Source organism: Haemaphysalis longicornis, unplaced genomic scaffold (assembly GCF_048455015.1).
Source record: "Haemaphysalis longicornis isolate Haplotype H1 unplaced genomic scaffold, Haemaphysalis longicornis Haplotype H1 scaffold_10, whole genome shotgun sequence".
NCBI classification, from domain to species: Eukaryota; Metazoa; Arthropoda; class Arachnida; order Ixodida; family Ixodidae; genus Haemaphysalis; species Haemaphysalis longicornis.
In genome coordinates, this window is record NW_027526204.1 from 145,030,240 (window position 1) to 145,048,505 (window position 18,266).

The 18,266-nt window shown below is 47.7% G+C and overlaps 1 protein-coding gene across 4 annotated transcripts in view; it reads right to left on the reverse strand.

The window, feature by feature from the left end:
* LOC144159578 (salivary peroxidase/catechol oxidase-like) overlaps positions 1–18,266 on the reverse strand; it is a 114,900-nt gene that overhangs the window by 44,980 nt on the left and 51,654 nt on the right. For all 4 annotated transcript variants that reach the window (XR_013320331.1, XR_013320330.1, XR_013320329.1 and 1 more), the window contains exon 4: positions 2,459–2,653. Coding sequence is in view for 1 of the 4 variants with exons in the window: in XM_077691157.1 (XP_077547283.1) it covers positions 2,459–2,653 (195 nt within the window). In the remaining 3 variants the exon portion in view is untranslated. The remainder of the gene's footprint in view (positions 1–2,458; positions 2,654–18,266) is intronic.

The following is an 18,266-nucleotide window of genomic DNA, read 5'->3' on the forward strand; positions in this document are numbered from 1 at the left end:
GGTGTTTGGAAATAGCGAAAGTTGGCTGCGCATTGAAAAATCGAGGGTCATGTGTTCGGCCATTTAGTGTATAACTCAGTTGGCAAGACTGTGTTGACGGGCAAAGAGAAACGACTCTGGCGCTCGTCTCGCTTTTCTCCTCTGCTGCACATCGCGGAAGCGTTGGCAGCGCACGCGTCAAGACACAGTCATGCACATATACGAAGCTGCACTCGCACCAACGTATATTGGCGGCACCCGAGCTGGAATGTTCTGTGAAGACTCGAACACCGGCGGCATTTCCTTCTCGGCGCTTTAAAAATACAGCAAACTCCCATTATAAAGTCCTCGGGACAAACCAAAACAAGCAAATAGCGCGATTTCATTCCATGCACGTTAACTTGCCGCTTGGCTTTATTGCAACAGCAAAGTTTGGAAATGTGTCTCTCCAAATATGCCTCTAGCGGGCTGTTATTTGATGTCCACAATCCATACTCTTTGGTTTTGCGTGTTCTGGTTCGTATTTGCGAAGTGACGCGAGTGTTTCCAAATTTATTGTTTGTTTGCTCGGTTACCAGTTGTAATATATTTTTTTTCTTTTCGAATCTTGTAACTTTGTGCTGCTGCTGCTATACAGGGAACGGGGACCCAGTCAGGTACCGTATTAACTCGCGTAATGATTGCACTTAAAAAAAATTGGTGCCAATTTAAGCGTTCGTTCATTACGCGGGATAAATTTTTGCGAAAACCTTTTAGCACAAGAAGCGCAAGCAAGTTGCGGGTCAATATTTTTACAGTAATGCTCATGAACATCAATAAAAAATAAAAACATAACAAGAACTGCGCATACCGCCGCCAGCCACTTTTCAAGGTCACGCAAAATGCAGTGTTTTCATGAATTACGGAATGCGCCGGAACGAGTTCGCCGCGATGTGACAACAGGTCGACCGATAACTGCCTGCCCTTGTCACAGTGCAGGATATCAAAAGACATATGGATGTCGACGCAGAAAGCTGGGCGTGCATTTTTTCTTTATTTTGTGAGTACATTATGTGCCTTTAGTGAGAGTTTCTTCCTCATCAATATTGAGCGCATGCTTTCCGATACCGCGAATATCGGAAAGTCTGCGGCGGTAACGTAGCCGTGTCCGCTTTGAAAGGGAAGGAAACAGGGGTAAGCACGACCATCATCAGCTAGACCTGGCACCGATACGACATATTTCTTCGGCAAGTTCAAGGGCGTTCATTGCGTGGGAAATAAAAAAAAATCGAATTTTGAAGACAAACTAAAGGGCTGCGATCATTACGCGAGTACGATCGTTATGTGAGTAAATACGGTACTTATGCGTGCATTTCGTCCCGTACCCTTAGTTTTTCTTTGTGGAAAACTAAAATCCCAATAAAAAAATCCCATGCCATCTCCACTAACGTGACACCTGGGGAGGGACGAGACATACAATGTTTAAGTGTATTCTTGACGCCTTGGCGTTTCTGCCCACGGAGATGAAACTGTAACGGGAAACCTGGGGGAGGGGCGAAGCATGCATGCAGTGTACAAGTGTATCTTAACGCCTTGGCGTTTTTGCCGACGGAGACGAAATTTGTGGGTTAGAGGCGTACAGCTTTGCTGTAAGTCTTAGTGTCTTTGAAGCTCAAAGCGTTCTAGCCCGAGGCGTTGGAAAATGAGTGTCCCGGTGTGTCCTTTTAGTACGCGTTACTTTCCAGCGCAAAGCGTTTGAAAAAAGTGCCTGTGTGTTTTAGCACCGTGACTACATGAGACGATCGACGACATGAGGCAACGACGACATAAGACGCCGACAGCCAGAGCCCCTAAAATAGTTTCTTGTTTGCATTTATTTTTTCATTGTCCTGCGGTAAAATACGAAAGTGAAATCTTCAGCGATATTTGCAGCTGAGAATGATTTAAGGGTCGGTGGCTGTCTTGTGGGTGTGCTTGGCAAGCGACGCCCTGCTGGCAGGTCGCTTCGGCAAAGGGGTACTGGTGTCATTTCCGTGACGGATATGACGTTAGTGAAATTTTGGTGTATCCCGGCATAAAACACTTTCGTGTTAATATATAAAACCCGAAAACGAACAATCGTAAGTATAACATACTTTACTGCTAAAGGTTGCTTCCCCGCAAGAAGACCCTGTGCACAGGGGTGCACCCTTTACAGGCCGCTTGCGTTGTGCTGGCGTACTTTCAGTGACGGCTATGACGTAAATGAAATCTTCGTTAATCCCCGAATAAAACACTTCCGTGTTAAAAAAGAACGCACGTCAAGTTATAGGCACTCTACAGTAGTATCTTTCCAAGATATACAGTCTAGTACGATGAACAAACACTCTAGTTTTTTCGGTCACAGCTGCGACGCAAAATAGAACAAAGTCAACGTCTGCTGCAGAAGAACTTCCACAAGACAAAAATACATGTTCTTGTCTTTTCTAGCGTGTCTTTGTACTTATTCTGGCTCGTATACCTCCTCGCGCGTCCGGCGTCAGCGACAGGTCGTGGTCGATGAGCTGCCCGAAGGCCATGAGCAGATGCGTGTGCTGCTGGGAGTACCGGGCACTGCCACGCTTTGCTTTCTCCAGGTCCCACATGGCGTTGGACACGAGTCGGGCGTTGGGCAGAGGCCGGCCGGACAGGGACAGCGTCCGTGGCGATGACACGCCTGCGTGGGGGAGGAATCAAGGGCACGTCATTCAAGCTGAACGGTTTGAGAGGAACGTTTATCTCGACGTTCGACCTGCACCATTTGTTCCGGAACCATTTATTCCGGAACCCTTTGTTCCGGGACCATTTGTTCCGACACCGTTTGTTCCGGGACTATTAGTGCCGGGACTATTCATTATTTCCGGGGCTATTCGAAGTTTGGCCAGGCAGGTAGGGATAGTTAATTTAAACCGGCCATGACACGCGGCCGTCGTAACGACTCCCATGATATTTTTGTACGGTCTGCGTTTCCTAGGCATTGTTAGAAAGTAAATGAAAATGACCCGCTAAATTACTCAATGCACCACATAAGGTTGCGCATGGTCTTCTTTAATGACTTTCAGTCACATGAAAAAGTTAAACTTAGAAGACTTGAATGACATCGGGTATGACCTGTCCATTCCGTACACAAAACACCCAGGCAAACAATGCAACTTTCTACGAATGGATTCCCTTAATTCTGCCTCTATGCAAGCTTGGAGGCCAGGTTGACTGTTTCAGCATTTTCCTGTAACGTTTCATCAAACCCTGTCTTTAGCTGATTGTCATATGTTACTACCATATTCACGGCGTTCTATACGCCCGGTTTCCAGAATTGTTCAACGCGGAAATTCGCACCTCCCGCATTCCGGCTCTAAGCTTGCGGGACGACATAGATTCGTATTCAGTGATTTACGCAAGGAATCGGCATAACGTCTGAGGGTCTGTTGTACTGGAAGGCAGAATGACCTCCGCTACCAAGGATATGGCACATTAAAGTCTCGCCGTTGTGTAAAGTGGGTGCAAAATTTACTGCAGACTAATGAATCCCCCAGAAAGCTTCGACTGATACAAACCTGGCAGACGCCCAAATGTCTACGCGTCGAAGAACGACATATTAGCAATCGAAGCAACCAAGTCACCTCAGGCAGAATTTCACGTCGTGTCCGTTTGCGATGAAACGGGATTGGGACAGAGACAGAAGAGAAAATGTAGGTTCGCTGCCTGCATCTCAGCGCACAACTAACCGATATATAGGTCATTAGAAACCGGCGACATTACGCTACAAGCACGAAATGAATACAAATCGTCGAACGCTACGGCTGAGACCACTCCGAATTTACAATACGGGTGACGCAGCTATTTCAAAGTTTTTAATGAAGCGACAGGGAAAATGGGCGAGAAAATTGATCTACTCATCTTAAGTAAGACCATCTGTATCGAATATTTTAAATCGAGTACGTGGAAAGGACAAACTGGAAGCAACACTATTGTCGGGAAGGCCCCGTTCAGTTTGCTTTTCGTATTTTGTAGCCTTCTTCTTCGGTCTATTTTTTCTTATAAAGGCAGGCGGCGTGCGCGCTGACCGTTTGGAAGACGAGGCTGTTAAGAGGAGTCATCTTCCCAGCTTGGGTTACAGCGCGGCAGCGGCGTTCCACACCGCCCGTGCGGCGTAGTTCAAACGACCTTTCTGTCTGTTCCACGGTTTACTCAAATATGCTTTGTCAGAACTACTTTCTCTACGTCAATAACTCTCCTTGTGACTGTGTGTTATTGGTCCTTTTCCCGTTGGCGGGAACATGGCTGATTGTTGTTAGCAAGCGTCTCCCCGATTGGCTGCAGGAAGTGGGGCCAGAATGCGCTTTTTTACCACGAGTCCGCTTGGAGCGAATATAAACCCGCTACGCCGGGTTCACGGGGCGGGCGGAACCTTAAATCTTCTTTGACGTCTCGACTTCTTCCCCACCGATCATCATGCTACCGTAGCGGCAGGTATTGGACAAATTTCGTCGTCACACTATCATCGAACGACGGGTTAAAGCATTCGAGGAAAAGTGTTGTGCAAAGAAAAAATGGATGGATCTTGCGCAATGCAGCACATAACTAATTGCTACAGGTAAATTGGTCCACGCAGAGGGACATGTCCTTGGGAGGCCTAAAAAGCACTTTCAGTTGCGAATACAAAAGCGGTATTCCTCAAGAAATATGGACGAAGCGACACATTACGAAAGCCGAGCTAGCAGACCTTTACTTAAAGGCAGGCGGCGAATACTAATGAGCAGCCTCTGTCTGGCGATTTTTTATGTACAGAACACTTTATGGGCTCGCCTAGTCGTCTTAGCTCGCTAACGGTCGATGCGAGTGCCGGAATCAGGCGGCGCAGCGAGATAACGGACCCAAGTAGAGCCTTATGTACCGTCGTCAGGGGGTCACGATGAGGCTTAGAAAAACCACGAAATTTAAATATAACCGTTCAAACCTCGTGAACCGCTGGCGCTTGTCATATATCTCCCCGTTATTTACGCAAAGGAAACTGCAGGCGTGCATGTTTCAGGCAAAATCTGTGCACATAACTGGCGGCCCCCGCGTTCGTCTAGTTAGGAACGCTCGTTGGGTTGGTTTTTACGATAAGCGAAAAAAGCGGCCGTGCAAAAAAGAAAAGGCGCGTTCGAAATGACGCAGAAAGGCTCCAGCCGCGCAAGAAAAATAATTACGCGTTTGAAATGACGCAAAACACCTTCATAAGAAATGAAAGCAAACGCAAAAAGAACAGAACTCCCGCTTGCACAGTTTCAGGCAGGGGGCGCGCGAGCACTGCGAAGGCGGGGAATTTGAAATGCAGCAGTGAACGGATAACGGCGCTGCAGCCCACTATGGCGGATCACTGCTCTGCACTTCCGACAGCTTTCACATTGAGTGGAACGACTAAAATTTTCGGTTCTCTTGAGTCCTGTTCCGTCGTTTGTGTCTGGTGCTTCTCTTTCCGTATCTTTTTAGCGCATTAAAAGGGGCGCTTATACAACTTTTCGTAACTTTAGTATTCTGAAAGGACTTATGTTAGGGTATTTTCATACTGAATTCGGGAACAGTTAACCGTAAAAAAGCAGACAGTTTATCTTAAATAATAAAGAAATCTGCCCAAAAGGCTACCGGGCTTTCGGCGCGCTGTGCGCAGGAGTAGGCGGAGGGGTGCTTCGGATTAATTTGTGCCACGTGGGGATCTATGACTTGCGGTTGAAGTACGACAGACAGGCACTTTCCTTCGTCGCTCTCAGCAGAAAAGCGGCGCCACCGCGGCCAGGATCCAACCCACGTCCTCGCGCTCAGCCTTAGTCACTGAGCCACCGCAGCGGGTACATTCGCACAAACCGTGCGAAAACGTTTAAATGAACCTGCAGAGATTTCTTAAAGGGACCCTGCAGCACTTTCGATAAGAGCTTTCACTCTTCCCTTTGCGTCTGGAACAACTGCGAAAGCTACAGTTAATGCCAGCACGGAGCGTCACTGCGTGATTTGCTCGTCGCACCAGACACGCCTTCTGTTTCTGCTTTGTTTTTGTGGCTTTTTTAAAGAGTTGCTATCGAAAAGCGTTTATTGCTGCAACTGAAGGAAAACCGGCCGACAGCCGCTACACGGCCTTAGTGACGTAATTCGAGCCGTCGAAGAACATCAAGACGGGAAAGAGTGAAAAATCTTTTGAGCGAGTTTCCAAGCTATCTGATGGGCAGTAATTTTTGGCTAAGGTGCTTTGCGACCCCCTAATCTAAGTACTGGGTGTGTTGGGTGACTACGTTCTGCAAACACTTAAGATTTCAAAAAAAATTGGAGAGAGTGTTGCAGGGTCCCTTTAAAGCGAAAGCCTTATATGCCTCGTTGTCCATTCAACCTTGAACGTCCCTGGCGTCCACACTTATCGTGTAACAAACAAAAGAAGCGCGTGCTACGGAACGCCTCGAGCTTCAGAGACCTGTGGAGGTCGGGAGGGAGAGGGGGACCGAGAGGGGAGAGAGAGCAGTATGGACAGGTGCGCGGCAAAAGCAAAGGTAACACGGGGCAAATGTTCGTTCAGAATTCGGTGTTCGTCTCAACTGCAGGAACGATATTTCCTCGGCCAGACATAAAAACTACGCCTCTAGAGGCCTACCAACGTGTATCGCCAACTTGTCCAAACACGTGCGCGCCTCGTGGAAGGTGATCGCAGAGAGAGAGAGAGAGAGAAATCGACTTTATTGGATCAAAAATCCTACGGAGGCTGCAGGCGGACCACGCAGGATCGCCCACAGCCCGACTATTCTAGGCCTGTCGTCAAGGCGCGGTGTCCCCCCGACCTCCACTCGGGCCGGCCGGACCGCCGGCGGTCCCCAAGGCTCGACCGGAAAAATTAGTTCCCTTTAGCAGGAGTTCCGTTTACTGAGAGAGATGTTCTAAGGTGCAAATTTATGTGCGTACACACTTCTAAGGCCATTTCATGGAACCCTAACTACCAGAAAGTGACTAGCTGATAGTTTTCAGAAAGTAAGAAAACTACAAGAAGCGTAGGCACAGCATTCACAAAGTTGATTTGGCAACAATGAGTCGCTGTGCACTACAAAATGCGTCAATTATTTTTGTTTGAGTCCTTGCAACTGCATCTTCACGGAGGCTAGAGGCTTCAACTTCGCGAGTGCTTACGAGCCACCGAATTTAGAAGACGGCAACGTGGTAATGAAGGACGAATATCACAACGATGGCACGAACGAGGCTACAGGAGGTGAGCCCTGTAGCCTCGGCGTCTAGAATCGAGACCGAACGACTGCAACAAGAACGGCGATGTTGCATTCGTTGCACTAACACGGCTAACCACTTACGAGACGAGGCTTACGAGGCCAACAAGGCTAAAAAAGCATGGAGGAAGAAAAAAAAAACAAGAACGAAACAGCCGGAACCGTAAAAAGCTGATTCTCATGCCAGTGGATTTCACATGTCCATTTCTGGTTCCGTTTACACGGTGATGCGGAAATTTTAGTTCCGATTACCGAGAGTTTTTTTACGTTATCTGAATATAAAACCAACCAAATTCCAGGCAACTGTTCCGTTTAAGCGGCAATTCCGTTTAAGCGATTTCCGTTCATCGAGATTCTACTTAAATCAAGCGTGTCTTTCATGCAACGCCACACTGTCACATCAGGGATAAGATAAGGGCTGCGTCTGATCTTACGGCAACCGTGAGAATTACCTCCGAGAAATTCTCAGAGCAGTTTCCATAAAAGCTGGCTGGCCTAAAATTCACTGAACAATATTAGCTTCCAACGTAACGTAACCTAACGTATCATAAGCTGCCTAAATCCAGCCAAACTGCAACAATCCTAACGTAACCCAGCCCAACGACACAGTGTACAATCTATATTAAACGTAATACAACCTATTATAGAAGCCCTATACGTTGATCTCCTGATATAATAATAACCAGAATAAAAAAGCGTTAACTAAATCAGCATAAGCGAACACTTCAAATATTTCGCAAGCTAAAAAAAAAAAAAACTTTGGCATGCTTGACTCGAACCTGAGTCTTCTTTAAAAGCAAATGCTATAACACAGCGCCACAGGAGCAGGTGTAGGAACGAGTTTTCCTGAAATATTTGTCCCATAAAATCTCCGGGGGGCGTGCTTAGCCAATCAGAGGCGACTGCCGTGAGAAATTCCTGACGGTTGTTCTCACGGTTGCCGGGATGATAGACCTAAGATAATAGACCCTGTCAACTTATTCAACTTACCCCCGGTTACATCAAAACTGCCGGTATCAATACACAAACCCGCTGTTGCCGAGACGGCAATGAGGTCGCACTCGCTCCGATTGCACTGTAGATTCGACGGTGCGAGTATAACGCGCAGGTAAATGCAAAGCTGGCATTTTCCGTTGCTAACCCGTTCACCTCCGCGTTTCCGTCACGTAAGACTGTATACCGCCTACAACCGTGACCGCGCATGGAGGTGGCGTGGTTGAGATCGAGATACTCGATTAGATCGAAACAAAAACCAAAAGTAGCCCAGGTCTATTACGAGAACGTTTTACCGTTCATCTCGGATCGCGCCTCAACCTTCAGCGAAGGTCGTCCCCGCATTGCTCGTACAAAGCCGGGCAGCGGCGAACACCTTCCCTTTCTGCCACTTCCGCCAATATTTTCGCTTTCCTTTCAAGGTTGCGACGACGACGCAGCCCCCGAACCGCGATCTGTGCAATGCGCGCGACGATACGGCCAGCGATAGCGACGAGCTCCGGAAGCAATGCTGCGTCGGTGCCGGCGTTGACAGTACACGCGGGGTCGTATCGCCAATAACGAGACGGCCCCAGATTGCCTGTGCGCGCTGTTCAAGTGATTGGGAAAGATTAGTTTCAGGGCGAAAGCTGGAAATAGTTACACGAAACATTTCCAAGACCTTACAGCAAGGAGAAACAAACAAGAAATGCAGAACCTGCCCCACAATCTCGAGGGCCATCGATCCAATGCACACGTCACTGCCCTCCTTCTGCAACAGATCCACAAGGTTGGTTACGCTAGCGCTAACATTGACTGGGCCTGTAAACAGCATTGCAGCTCCTTTGAGGACCGAACATTTAATGACGGTTATTTTGCATGTTGTGTCGTACAGCGAATTCTGTTTTATGGATCGATTTGTTTCTTTTTTGGAAGAAGCACGGTAGGCTTCTTCCTGGACCTGATGCAGCCTGGGAATTCTGTGAGGAATGACAACGTCAATTTTCTTGAAGTTGGACACGCGTACTTCCGTCATCAAGCGTGGATACATTCCACCAGCACCGCCACTTACGCTGCCGTAAACGCCGTTCTTTGTAGTTCCCGTGCTTCGTCTTCCTGTTGTCTTTAAACGGCAAACCGTCATTGCGGTGCACAGGGCTAAAGGGAACCTTTATGGGCTCTGATCAGACAGTGAGTCGATCTCGTGTCAGCCTTAGTTTCAGTAGAGCAGGCCGAATCCGAGGAAGTGCATTTGATTGATTGATTGATTTTGGGGTTTAACGCGCCGACGCAACGCAGGCGATGAGGCGCGCCGTAGTGGAGGGCTCCGGATTAATTTTGACCACCTGGGTATCTTTATCGTGCGCCGAAATCTCGTACACACGGGCGTTTTTGCTTTTCGCCTCCATCAGAAAAGCGGCCGCCGCGGCCGGGAATCGAACCCGCGACCTCGTGCTCAGCAGCGCAACGCTTTAGAGGAAGTGCATTTGACAATGGAGCCCGTGAACAATTACGCAGCTCTGTTTAGCTAGCTGTGTAAATACTTCAGGCTAAATAAAAGCCTTTTTAGCAGCCCTTTAGTAGCGTTACATAGACAAAGCAATATCTATAGCAGCTATACCTCCCCAGTTAAAGGATATTGTAGCATAAGACAGACGAATATGATTTGGAAGGGATGCGAAGGCTTAAAAATCTATAGAAACCATATGACCCCATGGGCAGGGCATGGCCTGCTGTATAAGGTAGTTAAAATGACATGCCATAAAAATGTTTTCAGCAAACTATAAAAAAGCTGAATATTTCTTTAGAATACCACTGATACGACCATAGAGGAATCTAAAGAGACCCTTAGGGGGGCTGATTAGAAGAGCTAAAAGCAGCCATAGAAACGGCTTTAGCTAATTGGACCAAATAGCAAAAGCCAACCATAAAAATGATTTTCTACAGCCGACCATAGAATATTTTTCTATGAGTCTAGTGACCACAGATCGGCACGCTCCGAATAAGAACGGCCGGGCGAGTTATTTTCCTGTGCACCTTAGCTCGCTTTCTCTTTGTGCATATTAGAATTACCAGTTCGTTTTCCCCCTTATCGTGACAATCAGCATTTCCCCACGAGAACCGTTTTATGATCTGTTTTAGATCTCAGCCTTGCATTGCATCACAGTCACCGGAAGCCTGTCGGAGTTCTGCGTGCAAACGGCGAAGAGGTCTGATACGAAAACACGCAAAAATGGGAAAAGCAGCGGCGCAGGGTGGCGTTCTTACGTCATTAAGATGGAATAATAATTCAGCGATAGCGACGGGATCAATGACACGTACTTCACCGCTTAATGATGTGCTATGTAATGCCTTGCAGATCTCACGTTCACTTTCTATAAATAAGAAAAAAAAGGTAGGGGCTAAGACGGAGCCTTGGGGAACGCATAAATGAACGGTATAGCTTCGGGCGAGTCGGAGTCTACGTACGCGCGTATTCAGTTAGGTGAACGAAGGAAACAGAAAATGCAAGAAAAGCTACGATGCCAATTTCTGCGAGTGGGAAAAGCATAAGAACATGATGGCTAATCTTAGCAAACACTTAGCAAGATCTGATAACATCCCGCTATTTTTACAATCAGAGTTTTCATGGACTAATAACTAGTGAAGGATGCAGTCATTGTGAACAAAGCAAGCGTTAATGGGATTTGTTTTTTTTTTGTTATTTGAACAAAGAGAAACTTGAGAAAAAAAAATAACGTATAGTTTCGCGACGAGTTGACCAGTAAGGGGACGAGAAACTTGAAGAAGTGAGTGACAAACCTGCGTCCACAGTTTCTTCTATGACTACTCTCCTCTAACTATTAGTAGGGTCCTTTAACCAGCACGGTGGAAACAGTGCCGTGCCCTTGTAATGTGCGTAGGCTAGTTCCTTCTTCGACAATCTGACCGTGATCCAAGCGTACGCCATCATGGTCCTCCTAGTCACAAAAGGATCGCTACGACGAAGCCGACGAGGAGAGTTGCAATTTAACGTTACCGGTCACGCTACTCTCGGCCCACTGCCAAATACGCTATAAGAAAAAAGGCTTATAATCTTTCGACCTTGTTATCACGTTTCAGGTAAAAATGTGGCGAAAGAGGCTTTGATTTAACGCTTCACCCCCGTTATGCGCCATCATTGTTCTGCTTTCAACGTTGATGTTGGTGCGATATGTAGTCCTCATAATTTGCACGTATAACGAAACGGATTGGACGGCCGTTGGGGCGTAAAGGTAAGCCGGCTGTTTCTCCATTAACGTTCAATCAAAGGGCGCATACTGTGTGTAGTTAGGACACGGACGCGCCATATCTGAGAAGCCGCGAGACCGGGGTGTAATTGAAGATACGCGCGCAGGTATCAACTGTCCGTTGAAACAAGAACGCAGTCGACCCAAACAGAAGGAACGTAGCAAGAAGCTTAGCAAATCCTTAACAGAACCCCAAACACCGAAATAAACTTTTGCATAGAGCTTTGTGCAGCTTTTCAGACTCGGTGGTTGTTCTTTAATAGTTAATCAATCAATCTTTAGTTCGGGTGCCCAGGCACAGGCAGAGGGTCTTGGTATTGGTATACCGTGTTTAAAAACAAGCGAAAATCAAGACGATTAAACACGCAAAATGCCACCTATAGGCCAAAAACCATAACACCAGAATTGTTTACCAACTATCAGGCAACAAAAAAGAAAAAGAAAGCCCAGTGTTGGAGACCTATATCACTCCGGCGCAGAAACGTCAAAGCACATTCAAGGCACGCAAAAGGAACTTAGCAAGCAAAAAAGAAACATAATATGCACATGAAAGAGACAAAATATACATATAAGACAAAACATTGGAAATAACCAAATTAATAACCACTGAGACCTTTTTACGAAGGGGTATCAGCAATGGGCTGTCATGGGTACTTTTCGGCAGGACCAGGTAGCGTCGACCTGGGTCAACGTATATATTTTCTAAAAATGACCTTCCATAGGTCTTTTTAGCTTGAGAGTGCGAAGTACTCCACGTCATGAAACAGCGTCTGACCTTCTGTCTGAGTGTGAAGCCTGTTACTCAAGGTCACAGAAGGAAAAAAGGTTGCTAGGCAACATAAAGGGCTTGGGGCATGCTAGACGCAGCGGATACTGTGCAGTGTGCCAGCGGTAGTCGAGGGCGCGGTACGTAGCTGCGCAGAGTGCACAGATGACGACAGGAGGTTATCGTATTCGCTTGCTTGGCTTTATCTCCTCGTGTTCGCACAGCGTATCGCCTATATCCCTCTTATGTTCTCGTAACAGTTTCAGAGACTGGACGACCAATTATACTTCGACCGATAACGACGCTCAGCGTCGCTCTCGTCACTCTTACAACAGCATAAATGACGTCAAGCTCGACGTGCGTTCGTGGGCTTCGACGTGGTGGCTAGACTAATTAAAATAGAAAAAAAGGTGATTAGAATAACCAAGCAATGTTCTCCCCTCTGGAGCGCTGCCACTCGTATTCACCTTAGTGAAATCACCTTCAACTTTTTCTCAACCTATAGTAGACCTATAGTATAGCATTAGCTGAACCTCCACAAAGGACTAACGAAACTTTGAAAGAAGCGAGATAGAGCGACGCCACACGAAATCAAGCAAGCCCTCTATGCGCAATACGTTGTCTTTCTTGTCTGCGGAACGACGCCTGTCATACTATTCGACAGGAAGCAGTTACAACTAATCCGGCGTGATTGTTCCAATCAGCCAAGCTGGGACGTCTATTCACCCCAATATATCGCCGCTTACGTCGTCCTACGAAGCTTACGAAGCTTTAGCTCTGAGGTATATGTCGTAGGGTTGTTCGTTTCCAGGTTCTATATATTTTTTAAAATGGGGGTGAGGGGAGGGGGTGCTAAAACTAAGGTGCTATTTTTCAAACTGATAGTCAGGGGGAAATCTGGTTTTTGTAAAACCATCCCGAAATTCGTGTTTTTCGGGTTAAATTTACAAATGTACTATGTAATACACTGTTTTTTTTTATCAGAAGGTATAACGAGCTTCTTAACTTGAACGCGCTAAAATTGGCGTTTATTCAGGCTGGTAATCGGGGGGACATCAGGGTTTTCGAGAAAATGCTCTCTGAAATTTGGCGTTTGTTTAGAAATGATTCAGTAATGATGACAGTAAAGATAATTGATAACTTCTGAGAAATGAAACATTTAATTCACGCAAAGTTGGTCACCGATTTTTTACACATCCTTGTTTACATACATTATCATATGCATGCGTCTTTATTCGAGACCACTCCGATCGTTGAACGTATTTCAGTCGGGAGAAAGTTCTCTCCACATCACAGCTTCCGTTAGCTAGGAGCAACAATGTCACTACAGCATTTACCAGCACGGAGTAGCGAGCGGTATATGCCAATACTCAATGAGTTCGACAGCTGTGTTTGTGGGGAAGCTTGCTTCCAGCAAGTACCGGTTGAGAACGACGGACCATCAGGCCACAATTGTGCAGATCGCGACTTTGAAATGGACCCGCCGCGCTAGCTCAGTGGCTAAGGCGTTGTGCTGCTGAGCACGAGGACGCGGGTTCGATTCCCGGCCGCAGCGGCCGCTTTTCTGATGGAGGCGAGAAGCAAAAATGCCCGTGTGCTCGAAATTTCGGCGCACGTTAAAGATCCCCGGGTGGTCAAAATTAATCCGGAACCCTCCACTGCGGCGCGCCTCATCGCCTGCGTTACACGTCGGTGCGTTAAACCCTACAATGAAATGAACGATTGACTTTGAAATGGTCGATAACCCGATTTTCCTGAAATATGTTCAGTGTGTAAAAACCGGGTAAAATCGGCTTTTAGCCGAGAAAGCAAAACCCTAGGTATACGACGCCCCCGCTGCGTGCGAGCCGTGCCCTGCGTTACGACGCGGCCGGTCGTTCTGGCGTGTCTTCTTCGCCGGTTGCCCTTGGTCCGAATGCCTGGGGCCTACAAATGGGCACGCCGGTGGGCGGTGTGCCAACTCGCAAGCCGGTCCTCCGCCGTAAGCGCCGCCATCTTGGCGCATTGTGGTGCCGCCGCCGTGGTGGAGTAATTGTTTGGCCGAGTAGGACTCGCGGGTCACGATACTCTCGAACCAAGATTGCCTAGCCTCGCCTTGGTTGGCAGCTGGTGCTGCTGTCTGGTGCACGCCTACTCCACCGCCCTCGCTGTCCCATCGCACGCGGTCCCCTCTTCTTAACCTTGAGCCTCTTCGGAGATCGTCGCGGAGATAACAGTGATTATGGCAATGACAGACTTCGGGCCCGAAGGATTGCCTGGCTAAGCGCGTGCCGGAGGCTTTGATAAGAGGCGACCGGGTCGTGGGCGTTAGCTGTTTTTTTATAGTTTTTGCTGTTGCTGTTATTGTTATTGTTGTTGCTGCCGTTGTCAGAGCACATTGTTTTTCAATTCCCCAGTTTGCTACAAGCTCAATACCTGACCAGCAGCCAAAATACGGATTCTAACGGACTCGTTCGAAGCAATTCAAAAACTTCGCAAGCCACGCTCGGGAACTCTGTACTCTTACACAAATAACTCCTCAAAAGCCACAACGTGCACATCAGAATTGACCGGATTCCAGGCCAAGAGAAGACCGGCCCAGGGAACCAGTCCGCCCACGAGGCGACACTGGAGTGTCGTGTCTGAACTTTACGCCTCCTCACCCACTCCTCCAGCCCTCTTACTTCTCCGACTAAAGAGAAGTCAAAGACAACGTTACCAACAGGTTACAAGCCATGGGTGTCTGAACTTTACGCATCCTCACCCACTCCTCCAGCCCTCTTACTTCTCCGACTAAAGAGAAGTCAAAGACAACGTTACCAACAGGTTACAAGCCATGGGTATCTTGCCAACATTGTCTCCTGCAGCAGATCCGAGGAAGTCTTCATCAACAAGCTACGTGCAGAAGCCGCCTGCACTCCTCACATTACCCAGAACTGGACAACGTGCCCCAACACACACCCACGATGCCCCTGCACCACTGACGCCAAATCAGATCTCCATTGCCTAGTGTGGACGCGCCCACACTTTTTCCAAACATCGCCCAGAGAGACCAACAAACATTAATACCAACACCCTACAACATGAAGGACATGCTTGATTAGACGGATCTTTGTTACGAACAATTGCCTCGTTTGCAGTAAAGAGTGGTCTGGCGCGAGTAGTCTGACTGGGGCCGACCCCGGTGAAAACTTTCAGGCCCCCATAGCAAGAATCCCCTCTATGAATACGGTCCCTGGCTAGTATGCCCCGTACGGCACACGCCCTCCTTGCTCCAATAAAAGATTCAATCAATCAATCAACCCCAGTTTGCGGATGTCTTACCGATGCCCCTCGCGGCATGATGTTGACGCTTGTGATTGTTTTGTAGCTCTTTCAAACGTGTCTCTGGCTGCCTCTCCAGAAGCGAAGGCCAATTACTTCGATCGTCACCTGGTCTCAGATGGTACGAAAAATGTCTCTGTAACGGTTCGCGCCTTTAGCTCAGAGGTCAGAAGTGTTATGGAGACGGCGTGCGTTTCGCTCGACTCTGCGCCACTGTGCTCAGCTAAATAAAAGTGCCGCTTGTCAACAAGCGTACCTGCCAATTGTACTCAAAAGACAATAGTCATCTGCCGCCAATGTCACAAGCTCTTTCCCCTATCTCTCCTTCCTACCCTCCCACGAGGAAGGAAGCGCAAGTTTGCGCAATCCAGTTATTTCTTCCCGATTAACTGTTCGTGCGCCGTCTCTTGGAGCCGTTTGTTTTACTTGTTGCTCTTATGTCGCGTCTCTTCTGGGTTATTTTCTAACTCGTAGTTCTTTTTTTGTTTGCTATGTTTAAGCGTGCATTCCTACATTAAAAAAAAACGCTCAATTATGTAGGGAAGTGTGCGAATAATACGAAAACGTATGAACCACGGCAGCAGCTTCAGTAGTTTGGACTGGTCTTGCTTATCAAAACTTCATGTTCAAATATTCTTTCGCCTGTGTTTTCTTGGCGGTTGAATCAAGTGGCAGACATTGAGTAAAGGTGCATCGCCGCCCACCGCTGCCAAAAGTAACCATTGACCATCACGCATCATTATATTTTGTACTTGCCCTCTCCTTATGTAAGACCCCGCAAGGGTCTTTTAGGGTACAATAAATGCTGATGATAATGATGACTGGTAGACAGACAGGCAGACCAAAATTTTCGCCACTGTAGGTAGCCTAACAAAGACTATCCTCCTTAAAAAGCATGCTGAGGCTTGAGTAGTCGGAATGAACACAGTGGCCGGCGCAGCTTGAGTATAACCGTCGATGCAGAAATTAATTGTTTTTCTGGGTGACCAGGAGAATGCAGCTTTTTGAACGTTGGAATAAGCCGAACTTTTGGCCACGCATGCACGAGTTTTGGCCCGTGTTAATTCTCTGTTCACCCGTATACTCGTAGCTGCTCGATGTCGCATTTATCTTGTAAATACAAGGACAACAGCCATTTCCCATCATGACTTCCTTGATTGACTGTGGTGTTTAACGCGCCCGAGCAACGCCTGGGATATGAGGCGCGCCGTTGCGGTGGAGGGCTCCAAGTTAATTTAGACCGTTTGGGGGTCTTTAACGTGCGCCGAGATGTCGACACACGGGTGTTTCCGCCTCCGTCAGGAAAGCAGCCAACGCAGCCCGGATCGACCACGCAATGTCATTGGGCTCAGCAGCACAACGCCTTAGCCACTGCGCCACTGCGGAGGCTCCTCATCGTGATTTACTGCAGACCTCCGTGAATTATTGGTATTTATTTCCCTCGTCCGCCTTTATTATATCGGCCTTTACACGCAGTTAACATTTGGCCCTCGTAAACATATTTTGACAGTCATTCTCCATAGCGATTCCTTCGCCCACCAATGTATTATCCGTCCCCGACAATATCGTGCTCTTCATAGGCTGTCATTATACAGGGTCGTGCATCGCATGGGCATGTTTTCGAGAACGATGCTCAGGCCTGTCAACACTTTTTATGCTCCATGAAATGCTATTCTTCGTGACCGCAGAGGCGCAGACCATGGTAAAGTGCGGTGGGCGTCTGAGCCTGCATCCGGTACCTTACGTTTGGAACCTATACCTTCATTTCCGTCTCGGTTCCCCATGACGTACTGCATTTTGTAAACAAAGGGGCGGATAGCGGAGGCTTATTCGCCGCGGTAACGCCTACAATTGGGGATTAACCGCAATTACGAGTAGCGCCGTCTGGTGTCGCATGGTGCACAACATCATTTCAGCGAAGCAACATTTCTTTTTTTGTTTGTTACGGCATTACCACGCATAATGTTGTGGCATTCCTGTAGCACAATGACTGCACAATGTTATGACAATATCAAAGTTGGGACAACTCTTATTTGAAGATCAGGTATTTATCACAGGATGTGGTTCATGCCTGGATCCAGCACACTGCGTCACGTAGGAGGAGGAGGAGGAGGAGGAGGAGGAGGAGGAGGAGGAGGAGGAGGAGAGTGCGTGCGTGTGATTGCACTTGTTATCACATTCTTTGTTTTAGCAATTCCTGCATGTACGAGTACAGATTGCAAATTACTTAGTGTTTTTCACTTGCTCACAGTAGGGTGCAGATTAGGGTGCATCTTAGTGTTTTTCACTTGCTCATAGTAGGGTACATATTAGGGTGCACAGTAGGGTGCACAGAAGGGTGCATATGCGATGCCATGAAAGCTAGCACAAACGATAGCAGACCGGTTCCTGTACGGGCTAGCCGTGGTTGAGCCATGCAGCATGTACCTGAGAAAAGACGGTGTGTTTTATATGGATAGCGGGGCTTTGCAATCTCTGTGCCTTCGATGGTGCCGCGAAAGAAAGAAAAAAGCAAGAAAAATAGAATACAAGGAGAGAGAGGGGGGAAGAAGGAGGGAGACAAACGAGGGCCGCTATCCTAGCACCTAGAAAGGATGATGCAGGGACAAATATGGGATATCTCCATCGCCATATACGTATACCGCAGTTTCAGAGGGTGAGGCCGTATACGGCAGACCGTTCATATCACGTACGCCATCACAGTACGTTATCCCGGTACTTGATCCGTTCTACCGGGCC